Genomic DNA, 12,442 nt, shown 5'->3' with positions numbered 1-12,442 from the left:
CTTTACTTCTCTACAGATGGTCTTTGCTTCTCTTCAGACGCTCTTTACTTCTCTGTAGAGGCTCTGTACTTCTCTATAGAGGCTCTTTGTTTCTCTATACAGAGGCTCTTTACTTCTCTGTAGAGGCTCTACTTCTCTATAGAGGCTCTTTGTTTCTCTATACAGAGGCTCTTTACTTCTCTGTAGAGGCTCTACTTCTCTATAGAGGCACTTTACTTCTCTATATAAGCTATTAAGTTCTCTATAGTGGTTCTTTACTTCTCTATAGTGGTTCTTTACTTCTGTATAGAGGCTCTTTACTTCTCTATAGAGGCTCTTTACTTCTCTATAGAGGCTCTTTACTTCTCTATAGAGGCTCTTTGCTTCTCTATACAGGCTCTTTACTTCTCTATAGAGGTTATTTACTTCTCTATAGAGGCTCAGTACTTCTCTACAGAGGCTCTTTACTTCTCTATAGAGGCTCTTTACTTCTCTATAGAGGCTCTTTGCTTCTCTATACAGGCTCTTTACTTCTCTATAGAGGTTATTTACTTCTCTATAGAGGTTATTTACTTCTCTGTAGAGGTGCAGTACTTCTCTACAGAGGCTCTTTACTTTTCTACATAGGCTATTTACTTCTCTATAGAGGCTCTTTGCTACCATACAGAGGCTTTTTACTTCTCTGTAGAGGCTATTTACTTCTCTATAGAGGCTCTTTACTTCTCTATAGAGGCTCTTTACTTCTCTACGGAGGCTCTTTACTTCTCTACGGAGGCTCTTCACTTCTCTATAGAGGCTCTTTACTTCTCTATAGAGGCTCTTTACTTCTCTATAGAGGCTCTTTACTTCTCTATAGTGGCTCTTTACTTCTCTATAGAGGCTCATTACTTCTCTATAGAGGCTCATTACTTCTCTATAGAGGCTCTTTACTACTCTTTACTACTCTGTCTTTACCGAGGTGGTCCCCAGGGCTGATGCTCCACTATTGAGCTTACTTTCAAAGTAGCCACCATTCATATTGAGATCCTCCTCAAATATACTCATTCACATTCCACACAAGATTGCACATGTTCAACAAGAGGCTGGTTTTAAAGGATCATCCAATTCTATTTCAACCGTGAAACATCCTGCAACCGTGTGTGTGTGTGTGTGTGTGTGTGTGTGTGTGTGTGTGTGTGTGTGTGTGTGTGTGTGTGTGTGTGTGTGTGCTTATTCATGGTATGTCAAACTATTGGATATTTTTCATGATGTTTAAAGAGGGTAGGAGTCTATGTTTTGCTTCCCCTGTCCACACTGAGCAAATCTTTCACTGTAATCTCCACTACAGTGCCTTGCGAAAGTATTCAGCCCCCTTGAACTTTGCGACCTTTTGCCACATTTCAGGCCTCAAACATAAAGATATAAAACTGTATTTTTTTTGTGAAGAATCAACAACAAGTGGGACACAATCATGAAGTGGAACGACATTTATTGGATATTTCAAACCTTTTTAACAAATCAAAAACTGAAAAATTGGGCGTGCAAAATTATTCAGCCCCCTTAAGTTAATACTTTGTAGCGCCACCTTTTGCTGCGATTACAGCTGTAAGTCGCTTGGGGTATGTCTCTATCAGTTTTGCACATCGAGAGACTGACATTTTTTCCCATTCCTCCTTGCAAAACAGCTCGAGCTCAGTGAGGTTGGATGGAGAGCATTTGTAAACAGCAGTTTTCAGTTCTTTCCACAGATTCTCGATTGGATTCAGGTCTGGACTTTGACTTGGCCATTCTAACACCTGGATATGTTTATTTTTGAACCATTCCATTGTAGATTTTGCTTTATGTTTTGGATCATTGTCTTGTTGGAAGACAAATCTCCGTCCCAGTCTCAGGTCTTTTGCAGACTCCATCAGGTTTTCTTCCAGAATGGTCCTGTATTTGGCTCCATCCATCTTCCCATCAATTTTAACCATCTTCCCAGTCCCTGCTGAAGAAAAGAAGGCCCAAACCATGATGCTGCCACCACCATGTTTGACAGTGGGGATGGTGTGTTCAAGGTGATGAGCTGTGTTGCTTTTACGCCAAACATAACGTTTTGAATTGTTGCCAAAAAGTTAAATTTAGGTTTCATCTGATCAGAGCACCTTCTTCCACATGTTTGGTGTGTCTCCCAGGTGGCTTGTGGCAAACTTTAAACAACACTTTTTATGGATATCTTTAAGAAATGGCTTTCTTCTTGCCACTCTTCCATAAAGGCCAGATTTGTGCAATATACGACTGATTGTTGTCCTATGGACAGAGTCTCCCACCTCAGCTGTAGATCTCTGCAGTTCATCCAGAGTGATCATGGGCCTCTTGGCTGCATCTCTGATCAGTCTTCTCCTTGTATGAGCTGAAAGTTTAGAGGGACGGCCAGGTCTTGGTAGATTTGCAGTGGTCTGATATTCCTTCCATTTCAATATTATCGCTTGCACAGTGCTCCTTGGGATGTTTAAAGCTTGGGAAATCTTTTTGTATCCAAATCCGGCTTTAAACTTCTTCACAACTGTATCTCGGACCTGCCTGGTGTGTTCCTTGTTCTTCATGATGCTCTCTGCGCTTTTAACGGACCTCTGAGACTATCACAGTGCAGGTGCATTTATACGGAGACTTGATTACACACAGGTGGATTGTATTTATCATCATTAGTCATTTAGGTCAACATTGGATCATTCAGAGATCCTCACTGAACTTCTGGAGAGAGTTTGCTGCACTGAAAGTAAAGGGGCTGAATAATTTTGCACGCCCAATTTTTCAGTTTTTGATTTGTTAAAAAAGTTTGAAATATCCAATAAATGTCGTTCCACTTCATGATTGTGTCCCACGTGTTGTTGATTCTTCACAAAAAAAATACAGTTTTATATCTTTATGTTTGAAGCCTGAAATGTGGCAAAAGGTTGCAAAGTTCAAGGGGGCCGAATACTTTCGCAAGGCACTGTATCTCTCAGGATCTTACTGGAGTTTCATAGTGGTTCCCTCATGCTGTTCACACTCAGATCCAGCAGGGTATCTCAGAAACACAACAGACAAGCTCATTTTTTGACAGGTTCCCAGTTTTCCAGCGGGATGTCTCACCACCAGCGCCTGCTATGTAACAGTCCTTGTGATAGAGAGGAAGGAAGTGTAGTGAGCAAAATGGTGTTTGTGTGTGGGTGTATGTGTGTATGTGTGGGTATATATGTGTGTGGGGGGGTAGTCTGAAAAAAGTATAAATATCCTTGTCTCAGCAGGCCTCAGCTCTCCACCAGCCAACATTACCACTCCCAACATCGTCACTCCCATCGTCAACGGCTTCACGGGTATCCCCCACCATCAGCCCAACGGACATCCCACCGTTGAGACCATGTATACCAACGGTCTCTCGCCCTACTCCACCCAGAGCCCCAACGCCGCAGACACCCTCCAGCAAGCCTTCACCGGAGTACAGCAATACACAGGTATTGTACACATCGAGAAGTAGAGCAATACACAGCACAGATACTGTGCACACTGGCCTGGGCCCTTAAACCCTGGCCCAGACTGAGAGAGATGTGCACTAATATGGTGCAGGAGTAAAATCAGGGACTATATGAGATATACCAATACAAAATGTGTGTGTGTGTGTGTGTGTGTGTGTGTGTGTGTGTGTGTGTGTGTGTGTGTGTGTGTGTGTGTGTGTGTGTGGGGGTGGGTGTGTGTGTGTGTGTGTGTGGGTGTGTGTGTGCGTGTTACAGCTATCTACCCAGCCGGCACACTGACTCCCATAGGTCAGACTCTGCCTCAGCCATCACAGGTCATCCAGCAGCAGCAACAGAGAGAAGGTGAGGGTGAGAGAATAATATTTCTATTTTACAACGCTATTGTAAATATTCACTTTTATTGCTTTATTGTCATATTTCAATATTCCAATTTACAGGTTTAAGAGTATTATGTTAAATACAATTGCATTTCATTTTTTGGTATTACACTTTCCTAGTAATATTGTCCAGGTGGTATAATGCAGTGATGAAATGTTCTCATGTTGAAAATGAAAGTGTTACATAGTACTCTGTACGCATAATGGTATTATCTGGGGCAAAACTAATCAATCATCATCATCTATGTGATGCAGGATGGACTTTGGATTCAACCTTTTCCTAAAAGTAGACTACATGGAGATTACATTAGAGCATGTACAGTATTGGTTGATTGCGTTGTGTAATCCATTGACTGGGTTCAAACACATTTCTAGTCACATCTCAATCTGCTTAGCTGATTATGATGACAACCGTGTGGGATGTCATGTCATTTTGGATTCACTATTTCTAAGTCATTACCAATCTGTTTTTCCTCAAATAAGTATGCGTGCATTATTATTATTATGTAGGCCTTTGTGTTGATGAAATAGTCTAATTTCCACCATTGTTTGACTAGATTATATGCTTGAATGAAGGCTTAATGCTGCCTCTGAACGTCTCCATCTAAACAAATCAGCAAGTTTCCACCTCAGTGATGTAATGGTGCCACACCATGCAAAATCAAATCAAAGTTGGAAATGCACAGTTTGTATTTGTGGTGGTAAGCACAGTTTTATTATTTATTAATACTGTCACAGAAGTCAGAACAAATGTCTTTGCCACTCCATTAGTCGTGCTCCTCAGATCTGTTCCCCGGCCAAATGAGAAGCCACGGGTCTGCAGGCAGCGGTAAATAGGTCTGATTGTGGTTTCCATGGTTTCTGTGTGTTCGCAGGGCCCGAGGGCTGTAACCTGTTCATCTACCACCTGCCACAGGAGTTTGGAGATAACGAACTCATGCAGATGTTTCTGCCTTTCGGGAGCGTCATCTCCTCCAAGGTCTTCATGGACCGAGCCACCAACCAGAGCAAATGTTTCGGTGAGTTTTAAAGCTAGTTTTAAATGGGTGGTCTATGTTTGTTCTGTCAACCAATCAATTAAAACAGTTTCATGTATTGCAAACAAGGCAATGATTCCTGTAATATTTCAACAAAAGTAAAGTTTTTAAACAAATTGGTAGCCTATAATCCCCTTGTTATCTCAGTGGGGATGTCCTCGGAGCTTGAAAAGCGTTTATCGATCTGTTTACTACAAAGCTTTGGAATAGGATGTATGTAGCCACAGCATCAAGACCACCACTCTGTAACCCATATACCTGTCAATACCCAGGGTGCACTGGTGCTGATTCACACCCCAACCTGGATCTGGTCCCACTTGGCTCCACAGACCAGACCTGACTTTGGCCTTGAAAAAAAAGTGGGGATGAAGAGAGGGGAGAGAAAAGATTTGGCAAAGGACAATCATAGATCAGCATTTGTTTTCACTTGAGGGAGCCGTACATCCCTGGGTAAAACTGATTTCTGCCATGCTCTCAGGGCGAACTTAATAACATAGAAATTCATAAAAGAAGTCCTATTTGCAGTATTGACTAATACACTATGCATTTACAACATACTGTTAGGTCTGACAGGGCTGCTTTGTAGGGTAATTCATCTAGAAAGCAGGAAGAGGGTTAAACCCAGACTGATGGTGCATGGAGAACAGCAGACATGGAGAGCTCCCCTTAAAAGGAGGTTTAAGTCCACATCCTTCCCTGTTATCTGTGGCACGGTTGGCCCGGGGTCCTCCTTTCATCCTCTCCTCCTCCCTCCCTCTCTCCCCCTTAACCCTTCCCCCTAATGAGGCATTATAGGCAGACACCTCCCTCCCATGTGGCAGGAGACCTGGGGAGGCTCCTGTTGTTTTTCATGGGTCATCGACTGTTGCTAATGACACTCTAGACACTGGGGATTGCATCAACCGGAGCCACACTCCACTGCAATTTCTGGTCACTTACTTTTACGGCTTTATTCTTACACTTGATGGAAACAGGATGCTCAGCATGAGTTTGGACTTGAGTGTCTAGGGTCATACACATGTGCCTCTGCTTCGGCCTGTCTCTCTGTATTCATCTGTGGGCTCTGCTTTTCTGTGCAAGTGGCACATCCACAAACGCATGCTCATTGATATATATTGAAGAGCATTTGAGAGTGTTTGCACAAGCTACATGGAGAAGAAAAATGGTTTGAATGACAGAAATTGTTATATATTGTTCAAAATTGTTCAACATTACTTTGGTTCCCATCAAAATAAGCACTTTGATATAATAAATAGTCTAAGCATAATGCTATTAGATTGAGCAAGGGCATTGTTTGGAATCCTTTCTCTGTTTCCTCATAATTCAATTATTATTTGGCTACATTTTTGTATTGTACAGTTTTGCCTTTTAGGTTTATACACTTCGTTTCTTTTCTCCTAGGGTTTGTGAGCTTCGACAACCCAGCTAGCGCACAGGCAGCTATTCAAGCCATGAACGGCTTTCAGATTGGAATGAAGAGGTTGAAAGTCCAGTTAAAACGACCGAAGGATGCCAGCCGCCCTTACTGACACAGCCTAGCCATCAGTATTCACTGCAACAGCACAGGTAAGCCCAGTGGACTCTCTTATAGACTCAGACTGATAGAATGCCTGTCAACTAGAAATGGGAAAATCTATCATCATCATGATAGACAAAGATTGACTGAATTGCAAATGTGGGCTGGCTTTCTCCAAACCATCAAACTGATATCATGGGCAGAATTGAATAATTACAAATAACTGTAAAATCTATACCTCAAGAAATGTAATCTACATATCTAAATAACTTCAAAGGAAAGTAAGCTAGATCTAAACATGGTTTGATATTTGTCTTCTAGGTTTTGAGAAAACTGAAGATATCTTGGAGTTCAACTTTTTTCTTTGAAAACAAAAAAAAACGTTTTAAAAAACATCAACACAAGGAATTTTTGAAGACATATCAGCATTTACTTATGAAGAAGACATAGGGTACTGCAGCTATAGGAGGAGGTGTGGAGTTAGCAGAAACTACACAGAAGGACTTCAACAACAACGCAACTAACTGCACAGTGCAAGACAGACTAGAGAAGTAAAAAATGGGAAAAAGATGTGAAACTCTTAACAACAGAACTTTTCTCGTTGGGACTTGAATTGTTAATTAAGCAACAAACAAACAAAAAGCAGCAACAACAAATAGATTTCTATATACGTATTATATACACACATATATATAAAGAAAAAGGCGCTTGTGGCTTTCATTATACTGGACAAATGAGGGTTAAAACTTGAAGATCAAGACAAAGTGGTAAAAAGAAGCGATTCTGTCCCACTGATGGACTTTCTTACTCTTTCCCTCTTTCTCTAATTCTCTCACCGTCTTTCAGCAAGCGCAGAACTATGGCTTTCTCGGGTCACCGAGGTTTCCATTAGCTACAGTACATCTGAAAATATTTCACCCCTAAGGGACCAAAGGACCAAACATTTGTATTGTTCTAAATGGTAATATATACTATTATTAATTCTAATACTGCAAACTACAATTAATAATGTTACAAGTTCAAACTTAAGAAGAAACTTACGGTTTCCGGTTGGAGTTTCCGGTTGGAGGAGGAAAAGGGGTTTGGTTTATTCTCCTTTTACATTTATAGCTACTGGGTTTGAGAATATTTAAACAAAATATAAAAAATATAAAAATATTTGAAAAGCTATACTATTTTAGTGGACGTAGAATATGTGGATTAGAGATTGTTTCGGGCATGTTCAGATTTTCTTTTAGCAGTCATCCTTCACCCTTACATTCCAAATCTGCACTTTTCATTTTCGACATATCTCTCTCTAATAACTTCTCTGTGTGGGAGCAATAAGGCAACTCTGAGTAGTTGCACATGAAGCTCAACACAGTAGTGCCAAAAGATATCCTGTAAATTGTGTCAAACCAAACATTCAAGACATACAGTGTATTGAGAAATGTCTTCAATCATCTGCTGTTTCTAGTCCTCTGTCAGTGCACTGCATTCCATCCTGATGTATTGTCATTGTAGACCCCCATCTTTTTCATTGCAGAAAAAGGCATTCCGTGTCAGGAAAAAGCGAGGCAGCATCATTAAAGCACTGACAATGCAGTTAATCTGACCACTAAGCTCAGCGGTAAAAGTGCCACCCTGTTGTGTGGATATGTAGTAGTAAAGAAGTACAACACCTTCAACTGGTTAATAAAATATACAAATTACCCTGACAATGGTTATAAAATTGCTATCCAAGCTGCGCAAGGCTTGCCGGGTCCTGCCCCCTTCCGCTGCCAACCTTCTCCAGCTGCTCTCTGCAGGGGGGGGGCTCCCTGCTCAAGCACATCTCTTTTTATAGGGACCATCATTTTACGGGGACCTGAGAGCTAACGCGCATCATAATTAGGGTAATGCTAATATTGATCAGATGGAGAGCAACACTGCAGGGCAAAAGATGCACAATCAATTAACACACATGACATATATCTAATACATTCCTGGAATGGAAACAAATGGTTCTATGTAGCATAGCAGCAAGCAATGAGGTCAAACGGAGGCCTGCCTGTTTGCTGTAGATGGGACTTAACTAAAGAGCAGATGCAGTCTTTCCATTGGGCACAATAGCACACTGAGAGGAGAGCTCTTACACCATGAGGAACAGCTTGGCTTTAGCAGCCTTAGGAGGTCAAATTAATAGCAAAATGATCCATCAATTAGACTGCAGCAGGCTTGACTTTAAACGTAGTTACTGCAGCTGCTGCTCGGAAGGAAAGTCAAAACCAGGAACACAAACTCTGCCACAGAGGGACAACATCAAAGCATACTATTAGCCTGAACAAACCAATACTCTGTTTTCTAGTAGCTGGCAACACATATGGCCAGATTGATTAGAAAAAGTAAACTGTTAAAGCAGTAGAAGTTACTATTCCAATAAAATATGAACATGGTTTACACTAATGATATGTCTGGGATGAAATTGGTTTGAAGATGTGTCTCTTCAGTTGTAGTAGTAGTTCTACTCAATTCTATTCCCTTTTCTAATTTCCATCGCAAAGCTATTCTATTATCATACTCATTCTCCTCTGATGCCTATCCATCTCCCACTGAGAGGCATCTCCCTCCCTCTCTCTTCCCCCCCCTCTCTCTCTTTCTCTGTCTCTCTCTCCCTCTCTCTCTCTCTCTCTCTCAGTCTCTCCTGTAGGTTGACAGAGTCCAGCCTTGCTTCTCTCTGCTCATTATGCCTATTTAGACACTGTTTTGTTCCACCACATCCCGTATGTCTGTCTGTCTGATGACTGGCAAATGGCATCTCTTGGGTTTGAATGACTGAGCAACAAACCAGAATGACAATTTGGCTGAGCAAGTATTCCCTACCAGCATATATATTTAGTGCTCTCTGAAGAGTGCTGAATGTAAGCCTCAGCATTGAAACCAAATGGACAATGCATACTAAACTTGACCGCTGACAGCAACAAAAGGCTAGAGTTCTTGTATGCTGTCACGGTGTTGTAATGCCTTTATCAACATCGGAGTTGCCAAATCTCAGTCGAATGCATTTATAAAGGGAAAACATCTATTTAATTCCTCCATCAGACATTAAAATGTGCGGATTGTATATCCAAAAAAGGGAGAAACGGATGAAAGATTAACAATATTCATATGCAGCAGTGCAATTGGTAGTAGTAAATAGTAGTAGATTAAATGTTTGATGATGTATTAGTAGGTGAAATATTCGCAAATTATAGAACAAGATAGACTAAGAACATAATGACAAGGTAGGTATTTGAACACAGTCTCTTCATGAGTTACTGTGTTGGTCCCCCCCATTTTCCCTCCCCTGTCTGGACTTGGCACCTTAGGAAGCTGTTACATACAGACATGTGCCCCAAGGGTAGCTACTGGAGGGATTTTTTCATTATTAAAATCGAATTAAATTCAACAGCTTGGGTAATACAAATTAAAGATGGCAACTGTGGCTGAAATGTAATTAGTTTGAGAAATGTGAGGTTATTTTTGTGGAGGGGGAAAAGTTTAAAGAGTACAATAATTGCGACGGAGGCGTGTGGATGGAGACTGTTTATATCAATTCCAGTATTATTTGCCCATTGGGCGCGAGTTTACAGGTGCTGTCCTATCTGATTTGGAGGCAACACTAGTAATTCTCATTGCACTAACTAAAATTGAAACGATGTGCTTGAGCCAGTGAAATGTTTTATGCTGTTTTCATCCTCGCACCATTCTGCCATGTTCATCCTTTGTCATTCCATCTCTCCAACCATGATGCTCATTCAATATCTGAGCATGCTCAATAGGGGGGCTGGGGGGTTAAAGATTATAATAATGGTACTAGCTACTCGCTTTAACTATATTATTATTTACCAATGGTTTGAATGCTAAGGATAGTAGCTTATTATTAATATGAAATCTGTATATTATGGAAAATCAGCACAGGTCCTTTCTTTGGGTGGGTGGAATGGGTGGAATGGGGAGGGAGGGGAGGGTTTTTGCTTTATAAAGATGTTAAACTTCTGGTTTCTCAGCACAAAGCATACAAAAATATATGACAAAAGTATTGAATCTGTTTAGTAGATTTTATTGACATGTTATAGGGCAAGGGACATTTCAGTGCTATTCTCTAAACCTGGACCAGAACAATGCTGTTTACAGGCAATTTTTTTTTTCAAGAGGAGAGCACCACCTATCTGCTTGATGGGCTCAGTACAGCATGGTTAACTGAAATGGAAAGCAGTACCTTTTTATAAATAATAAATCAATTAAAATATGTGTTCTGTAATAGCCTGAGAAACCAAACGTTTTTTCCCCTGTTGACATTTCTTGAATACTTGCTGCTTAGATTATTTCATATTAATGATTAATAATTTAATGGTTTTATAATTATTTATTTGATCAGGTAAGAAACTTGATATGTAAATGTATTTATTCATCTATTTATTGAATTGTTTATTTACTGATGTATTTATTTTATTGATCATTTATTTAATGTATTTATTTTATTGTTCTGTTATGATAAGGTATGTATAAAAGGAAATGCTTATTGGGGCTTTTCTCTTTCTCTCCTTTTTTTCAATTTTACAATAAAATTTCAAACTGGATGTTGCATTCTCAGATGTGTAATAAATGCATAACTGCACCACAGAAAAGGGGAGTCGTTGCACGAACAGCCATTCCAGGTGTCCATCCCTCTCCTATATGGGTATAGGGTAATTGAGTGTGCTGAAATGGCCATTATCACTGATTACCTTATGCCCTTTCAGCACGTTACCAGCAGTACCAATCACGTGCAATCTCTAAGGCAACACCTCCAAGACCTTCCGGAAACAAACTTGTGATAATTCATTAGAAAATATCTGATAGGAGTCTGTTCTAGAATTCACAGTGTAGCATAGAGCAAGGCAGTAGGTGGAGGGTTAATGTATCCATTTTATACTCCTATAGAAACCTAATGAAGCAAGGGGTAGAGTGATTGAAATGACCTGTCATCCTGAAGACTGAGGGCCCAGTGCTCTGCTATTTAATAGGTTACCTCTGATGGTATGGTTATTGGAAATTATATATTTTAAGGCCAATTTTGATGGGTAACAAAAACTAGAGGGAATGATGCTACATTTTCATCGACCACGTATATGTTTGGACGAAGTATGGGCAGGAACAGTCAAAATGATTGCGTTACAAATAAAGAAACTGGTAAAACATAAATACTGTACATACATTATGCTATCAGTGCAATGAATATAAATCATGGCAGCTGCACGAACAGATTGCACCTTCATGCAATACTGACAAAAAGTACAGTATATCCATGAAAATATACCATGTCTTAGGTAGACACAGGAAAACAAACAAATATGTTATCACTGACTTGACCAATTGGCCTGTGTAGTAAAAATCTAAAGATAGGCTAGTTAGTGACAGAAACCGTATGGCTGTGACACTACAGTAATGAATGGAGGAAGAACATTTTAAAGAGCAGTGGGAAAAGGGAGGACAAAAAAAGTAGAACCACTGGCTCATGAAATAAATTGGCCCAATTATAATAAAGTGTGGCTCTTGGTCAGTGTGCAAGCCCGGCAGTTCATCTTTATTACAATCAGTTAATGAAAATCAATCCCCCTCCTGATAAACTCTTATCTCCACAGCCTTTGCGCACCCCGTGTGCAGGGACATAATAAATTAGGGTAATATTGCCTTTGATGAGGGAGTGAATTGCAAATTATTGTAACTTTCCAAGATTTATGATGCAGATGCCGAGTGGGGTTTTTCCAGGCTCTGGGATGCAGAGTTGCCATTTGTTAAAAGTTTAGTGACACAGCCTCATAACAGAACTATACACAACTGTCCAGGTAATCTCTACTGTGTATTGCCTTACTGTACAGCAGTGCAACTACCACTGCAATGGCATTAATTACTTCTTGCATAGGATGAAGGAACATCCTTTTTACTTGACACAATACAGTGAATAGAATGCACAACATGCCTGAAAGACACAACCCAGGGGAGGGTATACAGCAACATGCCTGCTGAAAGACACAACCCAGGGGAGGGTATACAGCAACATGCCTGAAAGACACA

The 12,442-nt window shown here is 40.4% G+C and overlaps 1 protein-coding gene across 13 annotated transcripts in view; it reads left to right on the top strand.

The window, feature by feature from the left end:
• Nucleotides 1-10,965, top strand: part of LOC110521425 (CUGBP Elav-like family member 5) — a 353,741-nt gene extending 342,776 nt beyond the window's left edge. For 7 of the 13 annotated variants that reach the window (XM_036968442.1, XM_036968440.1, XM_036968434.1 and 4 more), the window contains 5 exons: nucleotides 3,225-3,434; nucleotides 3,711-3,803; nucleotides 4,708-4,851; nucleotides 6,271-6,435; nucleotides 6,707-10,965. In XM_036968442.1, coding sequence (XP_036824337.1) covers nucleotides 3,225-3,434; nucleotides 3,711-3,803; nucleotides 4,708-4,851; nucleotides 6,271-6,398 — 575 coding nt within the window. In that variant the 3' untranslated portion in view covers nucleotides 6,399-6,435; nucleotides 6,707-10,965. The remainder of the gene's footprint in view (nucleotides 1-3,224; nucleotides 3,435-3,710; nucleotides 3,804-4,707; nucleotides 4,852-6,270; nucleotides 6,436-6,706) is intronic. The other 6 variants (XM_036968444.1, XM_036968435.1, XM_036968443.1 and 3 more) reach the window with 3 other exon arrangements.
• Nucleotides 10,966-12,442: the final 1,477 nt, after the last annotated feature.

This window comes from Oncorhynchus mykiss, chromosome 30, assembly GCF_013265735.2.
Source record: "Oncorhynchus mykiss isolate Arlee chromosome 30, USDA_OmykA_1.1, whole genome shotgun sequence".
NCBI lineage: Eukaryota > Metazoa > Chordata > Actinopteri > Salmoniformes > Salmonidae > Oncorhynchus > Oncorhynchus mykiss.
This window is presented reverse-complemented; position numbering and strand designations above follow the sequence as displayed.